Raw genomic sequence first — 18718 nt, 5'->3', positions numbered from 1 at the left:
CTGCCAATCTAGACGCGCTTTTCCGAAAATGCTTTTAACAGAAAACTTTTCCATTAAAAGCATTTCCAGAAAATCATGCCAGTGTAGACGTAGCTTAAGAGTTTTTCCTTTCATTTCAATGGACTTTGAATGAGGCCATATTTGGAGCATATCTTAAATACAGTAGTTAATTTTACATCTGAAGAAGTGGTCTGTGCCCACAAAATCTCATGATACCATCTACATGTTTTGTTAGTCTTTAAAGTGCTACCAGACAATTTGTTGTTTTTTAAGTTTATCCTGTACAGACTAACTCAGCTACCCCCTGAAGCTTTTTTACAAGGTGTGTAACACTACATCATTGCAGTATAACAATGTTTTTATATCAAAGCTGGACTGGAAAGCAGAAAGGAAAGACATAAAGAAGGGAGGGGAGGAAGGAAAATTGAAGAATAAGGGTGGGCAAGGGCTGGCAAAAACAGAAAAAGAATTAGGCTGGTATTTAAAGACCTTTTAAATGAACCTTCCCTTACTATGTGGAGGTCTTCCCATTTGAGAGACTAATAAAGCCCTGACTTGCAGAGATCTTAAGAACTAAGAAAACTGCAAACAAGTGCTACTTCTGAAGTCTCTTGCAAGCCTGTTCAACTACCTCCCTTAAATTTCCATTTATTTTTACCTTTATTTCCTTTATATTTGATATGCAAAATGGCCTAAGTCTCAAGTATTTCACTATCTTTGACTTATTTGAGATCATTCTATTCACAAGCCATACTTTCATATCATCTTAAAACCAAAAGAGCCCAAAGCTAACAAAAGAAAGCTGCCCATTCAGGCAGCAGATGGAATCAATCCCATAACCTTTTTGAGTGGCTGTCCCTTATCAGCCTTTTTCTACCTTTCCCCCAACCTCATTCCTTCCAGAGGCAGATAAGTCACCTCTGAAATACTTGGACATGCCTGCACAGATAATGGATTTTTAAAGGAATCGTTGCATGAGGAGAATCAGGAACTCAAACTGCCCACCTCATCTAATTTGCCCCTTTCTCTTTGGTTAATTTGAGAGCACACTTCATTGGAAAAAATATGGAGCATGTGAGACACACACATATATAATACGTTCTTGTCTCCTGATTTCTAAATGGTTGTTGTATTTCCTCTCCTAGGGGAGGAGAAAGATTTCAGTCTGAATGTGGGGAGGGGAGCTTATTTTATTTCTCTTTACTCTCCTCACTGTAGCCCCCCCCCCCCTGCTACTGATTATGATTCATGTGCTCTGCATTGTAATTATTTTATTTACACCACAGCTTCCTGCACCAAGGCCTGGATCTTCCCGCCTGGGCATGGCATCGCCTGCAAAACCCAGCGAGGAAGATGCAGCAACCGTGAAAGAGGAGTTAGCGGCAGCCTCCCGCTGGCCCTGCCCGTGGGACAGTGACACTCGCTGCCTCCGCTCCCCTCTAACCCCTAGTCCTCCCAAACCACCCATCGTCCCGCCCCCAGCGCAACGCCCCGCCCCACACATCGCCCCTCCCCCACACACCGCTCTGTGGCCGCTCCCCTGCAGGAAATGGAGACTCCCCCTTGGCCGCCGTTATTCCCCAGCTGGCCGGGGGCGGGGCCGAGCCGGGCGCGCGCGGAGGAGGGGGGCGGGGAGTGGGCCGCCGGGCACCTCCCACCCCTGAGGCGCGCGCGCACCCCCCTCTGCTCCAACTGCAGGGGTGGGAAATGAGAAGCGTGCGGGGCCCGGCCGGACTCTGATTCTCTGAGAGAGGTGGGAGGCGGAGCCTAGATTTCGCCCCGCCCCCTGCCGGTTGGCGCTGGGGTGAGGAGGGCGGCCCTAACCTGCGCGGCTAGGTAGGCGCCGCGCGCGCGCGCGCGCGCGCCCAACAGGCTCGCCGGCCCCCGCCCAGCGCGATGCTGGCGTGGAGTGCGCCTCGGCCCCATAGAAGTCCGCCCGCCCGCCCAGGCCTGCTTGGCGCTCGCGCACGTGGCTCTCCCTGGCGCGTGCGGAGGTTGCAGAGGCGCTCGGAGGGGGAGCGCTCCGTGTGTCCTAAAGACACGTGCTGCTCTGCGCGGCTAAGGGCAGGGGAGCGGCTCGGTTAGCGCCCCTCCCGCTGCTCCTCAGACACGGAATTGCACCTTGGCAATGAGGGCAGCTCGTGAGTAAGAGTGAAAGGGGGGGCGTGGAAAATGTCTTGCACTAGGCGCTCCCCACGAGCTTTGTTTGCACTGTCGTTCGGCTGTACGCGTGGGTAGCGCAGCAGATGCTAGCCGGATTGCTAAGAAATCTCTCCATCTCACCCTCCGTGTATCGGAGGCAAAGGCCAGCGTTTTCAAACCTGCCTCCTTAAAAAGGTACCTCCGCAAACTGAACAGCGGCTTGATTTTCAGCAGTGAGTCATCCACTTCAATGGAAATTATGACTTACTGTTTTGTTTGAAAAAAAAAAAATAAGACCCAGCTTTGCAATTTTCAGCCAAAGGTTCCAATCCTGCTTTTATTTAAAGTCGGCTTCAAAGAGCACAGGATTGGTTTCCAAGGGAGTTTATGGAGTCAGTGTATTGATGGGGAGTATTTCATTCAGTTTCATTTCTTTACTAGGGCTAGGTCAATAAAGTGATGGGGAAGTATAATGAAAAAATCCTGGAGTTTTTAATTCCCGAGACTTTTATATTTCTTTTGGGGGACTAGTAGTTTTTCTTCTAGCATACAAAAGAATCACAGTATGGGAAATTATACAGAACATTGTTAGCAAAGTAAAATATGAATACCACCTCATTGAGCTATTGGAATTTTTTTATGTCCCTGGAAGCTTGTGGGCAGGCATGGAGTAGCTGATATAGTACTTGGACTCTCAGAAAGCACACAACAAGTTCCCAATACAAAAGGCATTTAAAAGTAAGAACTCAGGAGCTAAGAGGAAAGGACCTTTCATGGGTCAGTAACTGGGTAAAAGTTAGGGGGAGAAAAAATAGTAATGATTGGCCACTTTTCACAATAGAAAGTGGTAAGTAGTGGAGTTCTCTAAGGATTTGTATTGGGAATGATGCTGTTAAGTATATTCATAAACAGATCTGCCAGCAGACATTTAGGGCCACAGGGCACATCAGTGGGTCCCCTTGGAGGGAGCCACAAGCCATCTTTTTTCCCCACGCAGAGAAATCCCAAGCACCACTTCTCTCAGTCAGAGGAACCTCTGGTCAGTCCTTGTCTTACCCTCCACCTGCCTGGAGATGCCTCTCCCATGGTCCTTCCTCATTCTGCTCCCCCAGTTCACCTCTGCCCCCATACCTCCAGCAGTCCTGTGCCCACCCCCAGCTCCTTTCTTCCAGCCATCCCTACCTACCCTTGTCTGCACCTCTTCTTTCTTTTGCCTTCTTGCTCCTTGCAGTCCAGTGCCTATCTCTACCACCAGAATTCTGCTCCCTCCTCTTCCCAGCCCTGCTCACTCTCTTCTGCCACTCTGTGACCAGGTTGGAGATTCAAAGCAGCAGGGAGCTCTGGGCACCTCTGCTACTCCACATCTCTGTGCTCCAAGCCTCCTCACAACTGCTGCCACAGCAGTGTTATTTAAAACAACTGGCATGATTTAAAAATACAGGGACTATTCTTCTTAGAAGAGAGATAAAGTGTGGGGCAATAAGACAGAAGTGTATAAAATCATGAAAGGTGTGGAAAAAATGAATAGGAAAGGAAGTCTTATTTACCCTTAACACAAGAATCAGGGGTCACCCCAGAAAATTATTAGGCAGCAGGTTTAAAACAAACATAAGGCAGTATTATTTTCACACAATGCATGGTCAATATTTAGAACTCATTGCTAGGGGATGTTGTGAAGTCCAAAAATATAACTGGGTTAAAAAAGAATTAGATAAGTTCATGGCTAATAGGTTCATCAATAGCAGTTTAGACAAGATGATAGAGACACAACTCCATGCTCCAGAGGTCCCTTAACCTCTTGACTTCCAGAAATAGGGATGGAACGACTGATCACTCAATTTCCCTGCAATATTCATGCGCTCTGGAAGACAGGATACTGGACTAGATGGAATACTGGTCTAACTTAGTATAGGTATTTTTATTTTTTTATATTGATTAAGATACACAAATAATAACAGCACTGAAACTTCTGGGTGACTTGCAGTCTGTGTGCTGTTTATGAAGTACCAATATATGTGTGTTTATTATTTCCCCTAAACCACTGTGTAAAGATATATCTTTGAATCTTACCTATTTATTTAGCTGTCTGGAAAGGACAATAGCATTGAGTTCTACAGATTTTGTGCACTCTAATGATGCCTTCAGCCTCTACTTTACCAATTACTGTAGTCCAGATCATTCCCACCTGCAGGAAATCTCTCAAAAGTGTTGTGTTGAGGGCAGGAGGAAGAGAGTTTAAATACACTTTTGAAAGGAAGGGAGAAGCTAGGAAAGGGATCATGTGTGTCTGTTTGATTTTTGCCTTATCCCTTACAGCTGCCCAGTTCTGTCCTCTCTGCTCAGGGTATCATGTCAAAGTCTGTCCACACCTCTTTCCACCTTAACTCATCTCCACATAGACTGGAGCAGATCCAAATGTGGAGGTTCACCTCTGCACATGGGGCTAATGGATAAACATGATGCTAGGGTTAGAAGTGCTTCCTCAGGTTCTCTAGTATCTCAATCATCATATGACATGCCACAATTTAATAATACGCAAATTACTATGACGTGTGTGTAGAAAAGCACACAAGATTCAGCAAGAAACTTATCTTTTTAATTTACACAATATAAACCATAATAAGCATATCTTATTTACACATTTTCAAATACCTACTTAGGAAATCTGTTACAGTTCCAGGTTCACTTGAAAAAAATCATAGAAGTAATATTAAACATATTTTAAATGCTCTCTATATATTGAAATACCATTCAAAATCAATTATCTAACATTAGGGAAGGGAGGGAATGTTGAATAGACTTAGGGTATGTCTACACTGCCACCCTAGTTCGAACTAGGGTGGCTAATGTAGTCATTCGAACTTGCAAATGAAGCCCGGGATTAAAATATCCCGGGCTTTATTTGCATGTTCCTGGGCGCCACCATTTTTAAATGCCCCATAGTTCGAACTCCCTGACCACGGCTACACGTGGCACGGTCTAGGTAGTTCGAATTAAAGCTCCTAATTCGAACTACCTAGCCCGTGCCACGTGTAGCTGCGGGCAGGGAGTTCGAACTATGGGGCATTTAAAAATGTCGGCGCCCGGGAACATGCAAATAGTTTAATCCCGGGCTTCATTTGCAAGTTCTAATGACTACATTGTAGCAGTGTAGACATACCCTTAGATAACAATCAAGTGACCCTGTTTTGCTATTTCAAGTCAGGACAATGTAGAAGGATCTGTTATTTTTATGTCAATCAGTTAAACGTTTATTTGCTGGAATTTCTACTGGTAAGAATGCTTTGCTATATAAAAGTAAATATGTGTATTTATATATTTGTATTTTTCTATCATATATAATTTACAGTTAAATGACAATAAAAGCCATATCTAATTTCAAAATGTGAAGAGATAAAAAATATACTTAACATTTATATCTGAGACTCTCAAACTATATTATAAAATAAACATCAATGGATTGCTTCAATGAGAACAGTTCCTATATAACATGCCCCGCCATCTGTGTTCTCTCTCAGTATTCCACATGCGTCATCAGTACAGCTCTTGACCCTGTTAATTATAGACAGGCACACTGCTAGCTTGAACTTGCTCCCCCTTTCGGCATCCAGTCAAAATCATACATGGGTACTCTGCAAATCAAAATTTACACTGGTTTGAAAAGGGAACATTTCACATGCGGAAATTATTCCCCACCCCAAACTCCTATCCGGATCCAGACAGTCATATCCCCACATTTAAGATGTTTTATAAAGGAGCTGTGCTTGTACAGACTGAAGCAAAGCAGCAGATTTTGTTCCTTTCTACACCCTGCTCCACCATTTCAGACTGAAATGGATTGCCATTCTAGTACACCTCAAAGCCAAAATCATTTCCTTCAAGATTACAAGCTCCTATCTAGAATACAGTCCTACCCAATCCTGTTTATGAAGGGATGCAACTGATTTGTACCAATGTAGCTGGTAGCACAGCTGAACTCAACAGGAATTTTAATGACTAATAAGTACCAAGAAAAGACTTCAGGATTTTTCTCCATGTCACTGTTTGTCCAATAAAACATAATACCAGAGTATCAAGTGAGCCAAATACTGCCCAATTAGGCCATCTTCAAGGCAAAACAGAAGTCATTCATTTGAATTTAAAATGTCATTCAATAAAACAAATAGGCCAAAACACCATTCGAAATACTTTTCTTTCTCAAGGACAAATTCACAAAATGGTCAGTTTCAGAGGAGTCTAAAACATGAAGCTTCATTGCCAAATCAGGAAAATATCTCTTCTCAAATAAATCTTATTTTCTGTTCCATAGATGATAAAAAAGCACGTTACAAAACTTTTCAGTGTCTATTTAAAATAACCCATAATATTCCCTTCAGCAGCCATACAAGTATTGGGTCTGGATAATGGAGTGCTGACATTAGCAGGTACAACTATATAGGGAGGCAGCATAGTCAGTAGCTGGCTACTGGACTACATGAGGACTCAGGAGGCCACTCTTCCACAGACCTCCTATGTGACCCTGAGTACTTCCCTTTCCATTCTCTGCCTTAGGTATTCAAAATTCAAGATCATTAGTGCAGGGATAGTCTCTTACTAGGTGTATGTACAATACTAGCACAAAGGGATCCCAGGTTTGGGGTGCGTCTACACTGCGGGGCCTAACTCGAAATAACCTACGCAAATTGAGCTACACCAATTGTGTATCTTATTTCAAAATAGCTTATTTTGAAATAGGGAATGTCTACACAGCACTTACTTTGAAACAGAGTACTCTTCCTCTGATTTCCCTTATTCCTCATACAATGAGGGTTACAGGAGTCAGAGTAAGAAGTCCTCCAGCTTGACAGTACCTCCAGTCAGGACCTCAGTATAGCACTGCAGTATAAACAATAACAACATACGTATAAATGGAGTTGGGCTAGTGGAGAATTTGCCTTTTTTGTTTTCTAAAATTGTTGGAATATTGATAGGAGATACCTGAATTGAACTATTTTAAAACCAAAATATCAAGGCATGTTAAAATTAAACTTGCAGTTTTTCATTAGAATAAGAGAAGTTACATGGTAAAGTTAACTCTCTAGAGAATTTAAATGCCTATATTTGAAAACAACATAAACATTAGCTAGACAGTGGTTAATACATGAGTTTTCCACAGTGCGTGTCATTTTCTGTTTATGGTAATTGTTTTGATGGAGGGAGCTGTGAAGTGTAGGAAAGTGAAATCACTAACTGTGGTATGAATGAGATTGATTTGGATTGTTGGATGAATATAATCAAAGCTCCTTCGTAATAATGTTGTATTACATAGTAAAGGATGACATATTGTCACTCATAATTTCACTTGTCTGCCTTGAGTGATAAGTATCAGAACTTATCCTGGAACTCTGGGTCTTGTATTTCTTGTATTTCAGGCACCACAAATTCTTCATCATATTCACAAAGTAACTTCTAAATTTTACCCCAATAAATGCATAGAGCACTGGGTTCAAACAACAATGGAAGAAGGCCAGGGCTTCTGTAATGTACTTTGCAAAAGCTATTTTCTTTTCACTATCACACGACTTATTCAATTCACCCATATTTATGGCAGTCACAAGAAGAACCATGTTATGTGGTACTTGACAAACCAGGAAAACGAACACAATTAATGCAATCACACACATTGCTTTGTTTCTTTTGGAATTCTGAGCTTTCACCAAAGTTTTGATAATGAATGCATAGCAAAATACCATAAACAACAGAGGGACAAAAAATCCAAATAGAAGTTGCATACCCAGCAGCAGTAATTTCAATGTAGTGCCTTTTGTCTCTTTACTGGATCTGTGTTCACAAATCTCTTTTGTTTCATTGATCGAGTGGCTATAGCTTTGACTGAATATGAAAGTGGAACTGGAAATTAAAATTGATGATACCCATACAACCAAACAGATCAGTCTATTGTATGCTAGGGTTCTAGCCCGAAGTTTAAATGACTTTGTTGCCTGTACAATAGCAATGTATCTGTCCATACTGATAAAGGCCAAGAGCAGCATTCCACAATTGAAGTTGATTGCATAAATACCTCTGGTAATTTTGCATATAAAATCACCAAAGATCCATTTTTCAGCAGCATAATTCACTGCCCAGAGTGGAAGAGTGAGAACAAACAATATGTCTGCTATGGCCATATTGAAGAGGAATATATCTGTCATTGACTTTGTTTTTTTATATAAAGCAAAGGTCATCACTACAAAGATGTTGCCTAATAAGCCCAAGATGCATATAATTGAGTATGCAATTGGCAAAAATACTTTTGTGAAGTTTCTGACTTCCCTCTTGTCACATGGTACTGTAAGTTGATTATAATCATATGAATAATCTGGATATTCCGTGTAGTTGGGTTCTACCTGCAAAAACAATACTGCCAGTTAGCATAAACAGTGTTCATTTCTGCAAGTTCTTTCTATTGGGTAAACAATGGAGAGTTGATAGTATGAGACATAAAGCATCAAATTCTGCTTTTAGATACATCTCAGTGTCTCAATAGAAGTTCTGGAAATATTTGGTCCCAACAGTTTTTGAAAGTTAAGCATACAAATAGTACATCCAGTCACTTTTCTTTGAAATCTACCTTTTTGTCATCACCCTGACCTCTAAAATCTTTGTCAACTCCAGTAATATGCTGTCAGAACTAGGGATGTTAACAGTTAGTTAACTAACTGTTTAACCAGTAAGTGATTGCTTATCGGTTAACGGTTTTGTTTAAACACTATGACCTCCCCTCCCCGCACTGCATGCTCTGCATTTAAAACTCGGACCAGCAGGTTGGCTCAGTCCCAGCCTACTCATCCGAGTTTTCAGTGAAGAGCACGCAGGGAATTCACCTGTTACCCTATGCTGCTGCCTCTAAATCATCTGGTTTAAAAATTGCCTCCTGTGCAGACCTGCTCCCACCTGCCACCTTGTGCTGTTGCCTCTGAATCAGAGGCAGCAGCATGGGACAGCAGCAGCATGGGACAGCAGCAGCAGACCCTATCTGTGGGGAGCCTGAGCTCCCCATGGACTGAAGCTGTTTCAACTTCCCATGGAACAGCCCCTGTCTGCAGGACATCCAGGCTCACGGTGGACAGAGGCTGCTTCATGGGAATCCAAAGCAGCTTCTGTCCATGGGGGTCTTAGAGCCTTTGTTCATAGGGGGCTTGATAGAGAGACAGCAGCACAAGGCAGCAGGAGGGAGCTGGTCTGCCCTGAGAGCTGATTTTTAAACGGACCAGCTTTCATCTGCCACCCCTCTCTGCTGCCTCTACTACAGAGGCAGCAGCGCAGGGTCTCAGGGGGATTTCTGGGAGTAGAGCTGGGAGCACACTGGCTGCCAGCCTCACCCCTCAGGAGGCATCGAGTAACTATGTAACCACTAAGAAATTTAGCGCTGCCATTGTTATTAAAATAACTGCTTTCTAACATCCCTAGTCAAAACTCTAACAAAGGGCTCCCTCAGAAATGTTTTCCTTCAGTTGGTGATAAGGGTAATTGTCTCTACATTTTCTTCCCGCCCTGCATATTTGCATTGAGCATAGCTCAGGCAATCAGATCTTTATTTTCTCCACTAGCACGAGCTCTTTCACACAACAGTGAAAATACATTATTTTAACAGAAGAATTTTCCCAGAACAACCAATGTGTTTGAAGGAGTCTGAAGAACAGAACCCCCGCTCCCACCACACCACACCACACCACACACACCCTACCTCATAAATGTTAAGGTCAGAAGGGACCATTGTGATCATCTAGTCTACCTCCTGTACATTGCAGGCCACAGAACCACCCATCCCTTCCTCTAATTGACCCTTTACTTTTTACTGAGTTGCTGGTGTGCTCAGATCATGGTTTAAAGCAGGGATGTTAAATCCTGTTTAATTGTCTAACTGGTTAAACATTTGTTTAACTGAACAGCAATGTGTGGGTGCAGGCATGTGGAGCCTGCTTCAAAGCTGGCTTCCCATGCCTACTAGCTCCCGCCTGTCCTTCTCTCCCCGCCACTCCTCCCCCCACCCACCGGGTCACATTGCTGCCTATATATCAGAGGCAGCAGCTGTCAGCTCTGAGGGGACCAGTGCACATGAGAGCCTGCATGAAAGCCATCTCCTTGCAAGCACTGGCTCCCACCTGAACCCCCCTCTCCACCGCTCATCAGTGAACTGTTTATACTATCATATCCATAAGCAGAATATCCAGTGACAACACAATCTATGAAACACAGTATCGTCATAAATAACTCTCAGACAGTTACTCCCAAGATCATGACAATTAGTCTAGCACTTTCAAACAAATTCTTTTATGGTTATAATAATAAACTTCAGCAATACACTGCTTACCCCGCTCATTTTGGTGATTTGCGTCCTCTGATGAGAAAAGAATTTGATGAGGACAGTTCTTGTGTCCTCAGGGTCCCTGTATAGGAGGGAAGTGGATTGGATCAGGAGAGCAAAAGAGGAAGTATCACAAGAGCAAAAATAAGCATGTGACCACAGACAAAGACAAGACTAACTAAATTCATGAAAACACATTTTCACTAAGTTGTTTCAGTTTTATTGAAATGGTAGGAAGTCTTCTGAGACAGGGGCAAGTCAGACTTCTATTGTAAGGTAGTTATTAGGACATTGGCCTGTAATGTAAGGGATCCAGGTTCAGGATCCTGTTCTGCTAGATTCAGAGTCATCTGTGATTTTAGTGAATCACTTGAACAGGGAAGTGAAACTAGAGTCTTCCTCATCAGAAGCCAATGCTCTACCCATGTAGTCTCCCTGATTTTTATGAAAATGTTTGAAAGGTTTTTCTTTCATGCCAGCGCAAAACAAAAACTGATTTCAACACCTCAGAAGCGGTCATGAAAGGGTATGTCTGGATAGCAGTGTTATTTTGGAATAATTGACATTATTTTGAAATAACAGAGTGCATCTACACAGCAAACTATTATTTAAAAATCATGTCCAGTAAGGGAAGTTGATGGCTTGCTATGTAGACACAGCACTGAAAGCTGAATTAAGCTATTTTGACTTTCAGTTATGCAATTGACGTAGCTGAAGTTGCGCGTCTTAATTCAACTTTTGTCCTGCAGTGTAGATGTGCCCAAATAGAATTTTTCTTTGATCAATTCTGGTTGACGGTGACAGTACTAAACTGTTGAACTGAAATTGAGTGTTTGTGTGGTGAGGCAGAGAGGGAGTGGACGAACGTGGAGAGATATCAGTTGTGTGAATTCTGCTTTAACATGTTTTTTGTTTGGCTTTTTAGTGTCTGCACTATTGTGAGGAAACAGACAATCAAGCTTTACTATAAGTTAGCAAACCTTTTTGTGTAGGATATTTGTTCTTTTTTTAATTGCATAGTTTTTTAATCCCTATAATCTTTAGGGATTATAGTCCCATTTTTGAAGAGGCTGGAGGGACAGCAAGTCTGAGAGTCAAGATGAGGAGATCATCTTCTCTGGTTAAGACTTGGCATGCCAATTAGAGAAAGCTTTAGCCAATGATCCAATTTGCCTTGTCTGTTTCGCCAACATTTTAGTTGTGACACTCTGGAAGCCTGAAAACCTGAATAGGCTTGAGCACCTAGTGGAAGAATCTTGAATACTCCTTAAGCACACATGTGCATGCACACACACATTACAGGTTGAACCTCTTTAATCCAGAACTCTCTCATCCAGAAACATCCATCATCCAGAATGATTTTAGTTAGCCAGATGTCCACTTTTTATGGGTGTGGCCAAGTTTCCCACAGACCTATAAAGTTTGTTTACAGCCACCAGTCCTAGCTCTCAGTGTTCTATGCTGTTATTTAGTGCACATTTACCCCTAAATGTCTTCTAACAGGTCAGTAAGCAGTGGAAGTATTGGTAATGCTGCTAGACAATATTGATCTCCCGTGGTCCAGAAAATTCTCTTGTTCAGAACTGATCAGGTCCCAAAAGTTCCAGAATAGAGAAGTTCAACCTATATTTAAAGTTCTTTCTTGGAAGTATACAGTTTTAAACCAAGCAGTTGTGCTTGTTTCACAGGCTTCACTGTTTCCCTAACTCTGCTTCTTGGCTGGCTCCTATCTCAGACAATCTCTATCTGCTCCTTTAAGTCTTAGTAGGCACTTTCTGTTTCCATCCAGCTGTTGTCATTTGCCACTGCCCAATTTCCATTGCCCCAGCTAATTTTCTTGTTTGTTGTAAGCTATCAGCACTCTCATGCAGGACAGCTGCTCCTTCCTATGGTTTTGCTGAGATGTAGGAGACAGGCTGTCACAGTGAGTCCTTTTTTGTAGTTCGGGTAATGAAACCTTGAATTAAATAGCTGCAGGATAGTGCTATTTCTGTCAGGCTCCCCCCCCCCCCCCCCCCGGTAACTTATCTTGCAATTATATATTCAAAACAACACTCTCTATAACAAATAATCAATGTAAAATCATTATGTCACAATAGTTGTAAAATGTATTTAACAACAAATACATTGAAATATTGTATGCAGTATAAATAGAAATAGTCATGACTTGAAGTATTTACAGACCATACACATCATTTAAAAAAATTAACCCATGCCTTAGATTTTGGAATAATCTACAAGTGAGGCTGTACTCAGTTTTCAAACTCCAGGGACTTTAAAGAATAAGTTAGGCCCTGCAAACAAAAATCAGATGTGGTAATTTTAAAAAGTTTGACACAAATGAATTCATAGATTTGCACGAAAAGCCTCTCAAATTAAAAAAGGTCAATTCTGTCAATTTGATGAGGATACAGAATTGAATCCCATTTTAAATGGGGTGAATAAGGACTGCAGTATTTAACTCTTGAGTTCAAAGACTTGCCTCACTTATGTTGACTGCAATAGGAAGTGATTCAGCCCTTATATAAGCAAAAAGTAAAATTCTTTATGCCTCTTAAGAGGCATTTGGTTAGTATTCCTGCTTCTATTTTTCTATCTTTATTAAGTAGTTATCAGGGATACCTTTTCATATGAAGCCACTAAAATTTTAAGTTCTTTAGTAGCTATATATTATAAAGCACATATGCACATACACTCTATACGTTATATGTGGTACAAATCCCACAAGTTTTTCAGTTGTGTCATTTCTCCAGTGCATTTTCCTTGGTATATTTCATTTCACTATCCTCCAATACATTAGTCAAAAGTACTAATAAGATGCACAGGTAAACCAGTGAATAATTTGGAATTATAGCCGTATAGATGGAAGAGTCTTATTGGGTGGGTTAATAGTAAATATAGGTAAGGAAGACAGATTTCTGAAAGGCAAGAAGATTGCTGATACCTTAATGAAATCAGTAAGTAACTTCTAAACATTGCTAAAAGTAATCACAGCTCCACTTCTTACACTTTCCAAATGTAAGAAGATTAAACAGATTAGGTCAGACTACCATTCAGATACTTGCATAGCTTTGTTTTATTTCATTACTCACCAGTGCAGAAAAATGTTTGATACTTCAGTCAGAGAAGAAGTAGGTATTCGTTCACTTCAGTAAAAATGCACTTGAATATTAGGAACTTGAGAAACAAGAAATAGTAGCGTTAGTTATAAGTATAGGTCACATTCAAATGATCACCACTTCCTCCTAACAAGTAACAACAAAAATCTGTTTTGCATGTAAACACAGAAATTCAACCATGGGTGCATTGTGGATGACAGTCTGGATGTTATTTGTTTAGTAAGAAACTGACAATTTTGATAGTTTTGTTTAAATACTCCTGTTAGTACTAGAACAATAAAGACTAGGTTGGTATCTCATTAAATGATTTCATTGTTAATTAAATAGTTTTATTGTGCTTAGAACATATAATGACTTGTGGCCTCTATCCTGCTTAACTTTTGTATATGACAGTCCTGCTGAAGTCAATGACGTTTTTGACAATATCTATAAAGTTAAAGACATCTAAGTATTTGCAGGATCATTTCCTACCTTAGTTACTTAACTGAGCAGTAATTGTGTTCTAAAGTACACGTAAGTCCTTACTATATATTGGATTCTAAATTTTCAAAATTAGATACATGAAATATACTCAAAATGTGTAGTGTATAGACAAAACAGGAAAACCTTTGTCACCTACTTTTATACAGACTTTTTCTATTTATATATGTATATCTCAGGCACAATGTTAACATCTGTTCTAATTAGACTTTGAAGAGTTTGATTTTATGTTGTATGAATTCTGGATAATATGTGTTTATTTTCATGTATTTTATGTATTCACTTATATTAATTCAAATGTTTGCAGTAACAAGAAATTAAACAAAAAATAAATCCCTGAAATATGAATGATTTACTCAATGTCCTGAGTGTAAAGTTGCCATAATTTGTAATATTATTAGATGTCACCAGATGATGGCGAGCCTTACAAATTTTGTTGAAATCAGTAGGATGTTAGATCTTGGAGAAATGCTAGATGTTGAGTGTAATACAGTTCTTTGTGGAAGCTGAACACATAGCAGTAAAGTTGGTTCCCTATCTGAGTTTCTTTGACTGTAATAATTGTATAGAGGCCAGACATATAAACATAAACACAGAATCAAGCACATTGAATGATGTCAAAACATTAAATAATTGATTCAAACTAGTATGTAAAAAGTCAATAACAATTTACAATTACTATCCTTATTTGAAACAAAAAACAGGACTGTGTAGCACTTTAAAGACTAACAAGATGGTTTAATAGGTGATGAGCTTTCTTGGGCCAGACCCACTTCCTCAGATCAAATAGTGGAAGAAAATTGTCACAACCATATATACCAAAGGATACAAATTTGATTTGTCCTTTTCATATGTGTTCATTTTTTTATTTGTATCCTTTGGTATATATGATTGTGACAATTTTCTTCCACTATTTGATCTGAGGAAGTGGGTCTGGCCCACGAAAGCTCATCACCTATTAAACCATTTTGTTAGTCTTTAAAGTGCTACACAGTCCTGTTTTTTGTTTCAGCTGCACCAGACTAACATGGATACATTTCTACCACTATCCTTAATTTGTTTCTCAGGTGCCCTTCTGCATGATATCAGTAACAAAGGCTCTGATTGGAATGATATAGTAGAATCCAATTCTTTGCTAAGATTCCTGACACAAGCACAATACTCTTTCATTAGCTCTCACATGAAATCTGTTTTTCCTTATATATTCATGCACACATTTTCATTATTACTGATAAAAACTTCCTTCAGTTTTTAGTGTGTGAATATGCATGTCCAACAAAAAGGCAGTGAAATTAATCTCTGGTTTGTTTGAATTGTCTTCAGTAGAGTCTTTCAGGGCTAAATTTAGCCATTTATCACTGTTTAGCATAGCCCACAGTTCCAGTTGAATAGGCACATGACAGATTATTGAAGTCATAAAACAGTTGAGAGACTGACCCAGTGTCTAGGGGAGAGTGAGGCATGCAAGAGAACAACATGTCTGGATTGAGGCTCATCTAAGACAGAAGCGATGCTGTTAGGCTGGGGAAAACAACTGGAAAAAATGGCAGTGATTATATCTGCCTCTAAATTTATTTGTGCTTAGTCACCGAGTTTATACCAGGATTTTATTCAGTCAACAGCTGCATTTAGAAAATCAGGTGGGAGCAATGGTTCCAAAAGTATTTTACCATCAACGCTTCGCCAGACAGGCATGACTTTATGGAATTGCTCCTACAGTCCATGCCTTTGTACTTTCAAGTTAGATTACTGCAGTGGACTTCTCATGAGACTGCATCATACATCAGTTTATAAGATGAAAAGTGGTGCAGAAGGTGGCTACTTGGTTTGTAATACAGTGTCCTTTAGAAAGCACATAATTTCAATAGTATCTGCACTGGTTACTTGTTAGCTTACACTTAGATTTAAAGATGACAGTTTTAAATGATAAAGCCCTAAATGATCTAAAGCCAGTCCACCTGAGAGATGTCTCTCCTATGAAGCTCTGCCACAGTTGTGGTAGAGGTACTGATATGAATTCACTGTTGAAATAATAGAGAAGGTGGCTAACAGGTAAACAGAATTCAAAAGGGCTGCAGGACTCTGAAATAGCCTGATTTAGCAACTTCTCTGGTATGATCCAGGACCTATCAGTTTCACCAGACCTTTGAAGAGTGGTAGATAGAGTGAGATATTGTTCAATAAAAACAAAAAATGGTCTGGTAGCACTTCATAGACTAATAAAACATGTAGATGGTATCATGAGCTTTCGTGGGCACAGCCCACACCCACGAAAGCTCATGATACCATCTACATGTTTTGTTAGTCTATAAAGTGCTACCAGACCATTTGTTGTTTTTTTTCTGTAACAGACCAACTCGGCTACTCCCTGAAGATATTGTTTAGTGTCTAACAAGGGGTAATATTTAATTCCTACAATGTGGTAGAATGCACGAACTGAGTATACTGCATTTTGGTTTTGTATGTTTACATCACAAGCAGGATGTCCAGAGCTTGTGGATGGGTGCTTTCTACTTTTTGCAAACAAAAAGTAGTCGTCAACTAATCTACTGTATATAATGTATTTGTTTCATTATGTATAAAAACACACCCATCATTAAAATCTCACTATATTGTAAGTAAATGAGGTCCCCCTAGGCCAGCTACAAAGTTGTTAAATTTGTTTTATTAAGAACAAATTAAACAATACAAATACCTATGCTGCTTGGTTAAGAAAAGCTTTTCCGTAAGATCTTATTTGCTAATACTTTTTCTTTATGTTGTTAATTCTGTTTTACTATCTAATGAATAACTTGCATTTCCAAAGATACTGTATGGGGTCTGATCTAAAACTCACTGAAGCAAATGGATGACTTTTAGTAACTTCACTAAGCTTTGGATCAGGCTCATAATGCTGTTTCCAGATTGTTCTGGAGATAGAAATGCTAGTTTTATTTCTAATTCTCTTGTTTCTGAAGTATCATACTATAGCGTTTAACCTCCTCATTCACTAACTCTGGCTGTGAAAGTAGCATGTGCTATGAAAATGTTTTTAATAGATTGTTACAAAATGGTTTTAAAATCCCACCTGTTCTAAGGTATTTGTAAAATGAGATAGACAGTTATTTATACCATTGCATATCTTCGAGGAACTTACTAGAGAGAAAAGCAGTTTCTATTAATATCTATTCATAACACTAATCCTAACCCTTGATTCATAATTATTTTGCTTGGTATATTAAAATTTTGGCCCCAGTCCTGCCATGAGACCCTGCCTCAGAGAATACATTGCAGGATCAGGGCTCTAACATTTTTTTCTTGCCATTAGAAAACCTTTGAAAACTTTGAGAATGAAAAAATGATTATGATTCTTACCAAGCTAAGTTTATTGCACAAGCCAATTCCAGCTTACCTCACTGGTGTGAATAGTCTGATCAGCTTCAATGGGGTTACTCACATGAGTAAAGTAAGTAGGATATGATAACGATTTATAGTCTTCTAAACTAGACACATCACTCAAAATAAATGTGCTAGTTTTCAATCCAAATGCTCACTTTCAAATGAAGAATTCTGTTGCTAATAATGGGCCTAATCATCATCTTTCTTCAGGTGTTGGCCCACGTTCTAAGCATTTACAAAGCAATGATACTACTACCCTGAAAGGTAATAAAGTATCATCATCATCATCATCTTCACATTTTTGCAGATTAAAAAACAGATCCAGAGAAGTTCCATGATTTTCCCAAGGTCACACAAAGAATCTGTGTCAGTGGTGGATACAAGAACTCAGAAGAAGATACAATCTGAGCCCTAAACACATTTATTAAAAATAAGAGGGATGGTTATTGCCCATTAAGTAGACTGGTCAGATGTTCAGCTTGGACACTATACAAAGCACTGCTGATTCTTTTTCCCTAATTAAAGTATAATTTTTCCTTTTAGTCTGTAATAGACCCAATTAGCAGAAAAAAAGCATTTTTTGAAAATGAAGAATTAAATCCATTTTCGTTGGCTAAGGTAATTAGTTTGCCTTACCACCACTGCACATCTTCTTTTGACCCATTTATTAAGTCCAGACAGCCGTGCCAGCAGACACCCCAGACTTCTTCAAAGTGTTATAAGGAGAGGGTTTTTTCTTTTTAAGACAGCTTGCTGAAAATCTGCATCTTATGCAAATGATGCCCCCACACAATCTTGTACTTCTATTTCATCTCAAAAGGAAACTTACTCTCATTTTGCTAATATGGTTATTGTGGTTTGCCAAATCTTACCACCTGTCAGTTGTCTGCTACCACTAACTGAGCAAAAAGCATATAAAGTATAAGAAAAATATAGTACATGTTATGTAGATGAAATCCACAGCATAACTTGGACAGATCCTGGGCTTTTTTGCTATTCTAGGAAAACTTCTGCATGTGTCCTCTACTTTGTACCAACCTATGTTTTGAATTCATTTACATTTAGATTCACATATATTGATATATATAAAATGGCACCCATCAGAAGCGGTCATTCCTTACGAGTGTAGAATTTAAATATAATACACAGATATATTTAATTTATTATATTTAAGTTTACACATCATATTGTAACTATGCTTTCTTTTAGATATATTTTTACCTTTCTCCTCTGACCATCTCCTTATTCTGTT

General features: G+C 39.7%; 1 protein-coding gene across 2 annotated transcripts; it reads right to left on the bottom strand.

Moving 5' to 3' along the window:
• Window positions 1–7398: 7398 nt before the first annotated feature.
• Window positions 7399–18181, bottom strand: CCR6 (C-C motif chemokine receptor 6). Of its 2 annotated transcripts, none has more exons than XM_025187070.3 (4): window positions 18103–18181; window positions 13582–13666; window positions 10496–10571; window positions 7399–8528 (listed from the first exon to the last, which is right to left on the bottom strand). In XM_025187070.3, the coding sequence occupies exons 3-4, from the start codon at window positions 10502–10504 to the stop codon at window positions 7443–7445; spliced, it is 1095 nt and encodes a 364-aa protein (XP_025042855.1). In that variant the 5' UTR covers window positions 10505–10571; window positions 13582–13666; window positions 18103–18181; the 3' UTR covers window positions 7399–7442. The 2 variants fall into 2 exon arrangements, with proteins under 2 accessions (XP_025042855.1, XP_089633457.1); XM_089777331.1 differs by lacking the exon at window positions 18103–18181 and adding an exon at window positions 17480–18074.
• Between the last annotated feature and the right edge of the window lie 537 nt (window positions 18182–18718).

The sequence above is a fragment of the Pelodiscus sinensis genome, chromosome 3 (assembly GCF_052426305.1).
Source record: "Pelodiscus sinensis isolate ZL-2025 chromosome 3, ASM5242630v1, whole genome shotgun sequence".
Lineage (NCBI taxonomy): Eukaryota > Metazoa > Chordata > Testudines > Trionychidae > Pelodiscus > Pelodiscus sinensis.
The sequence above is the reverse complement of the archived record's forward strand: the minus strand, read 5'-3'. Positions and strand labels throughout refer to the sequence as shown.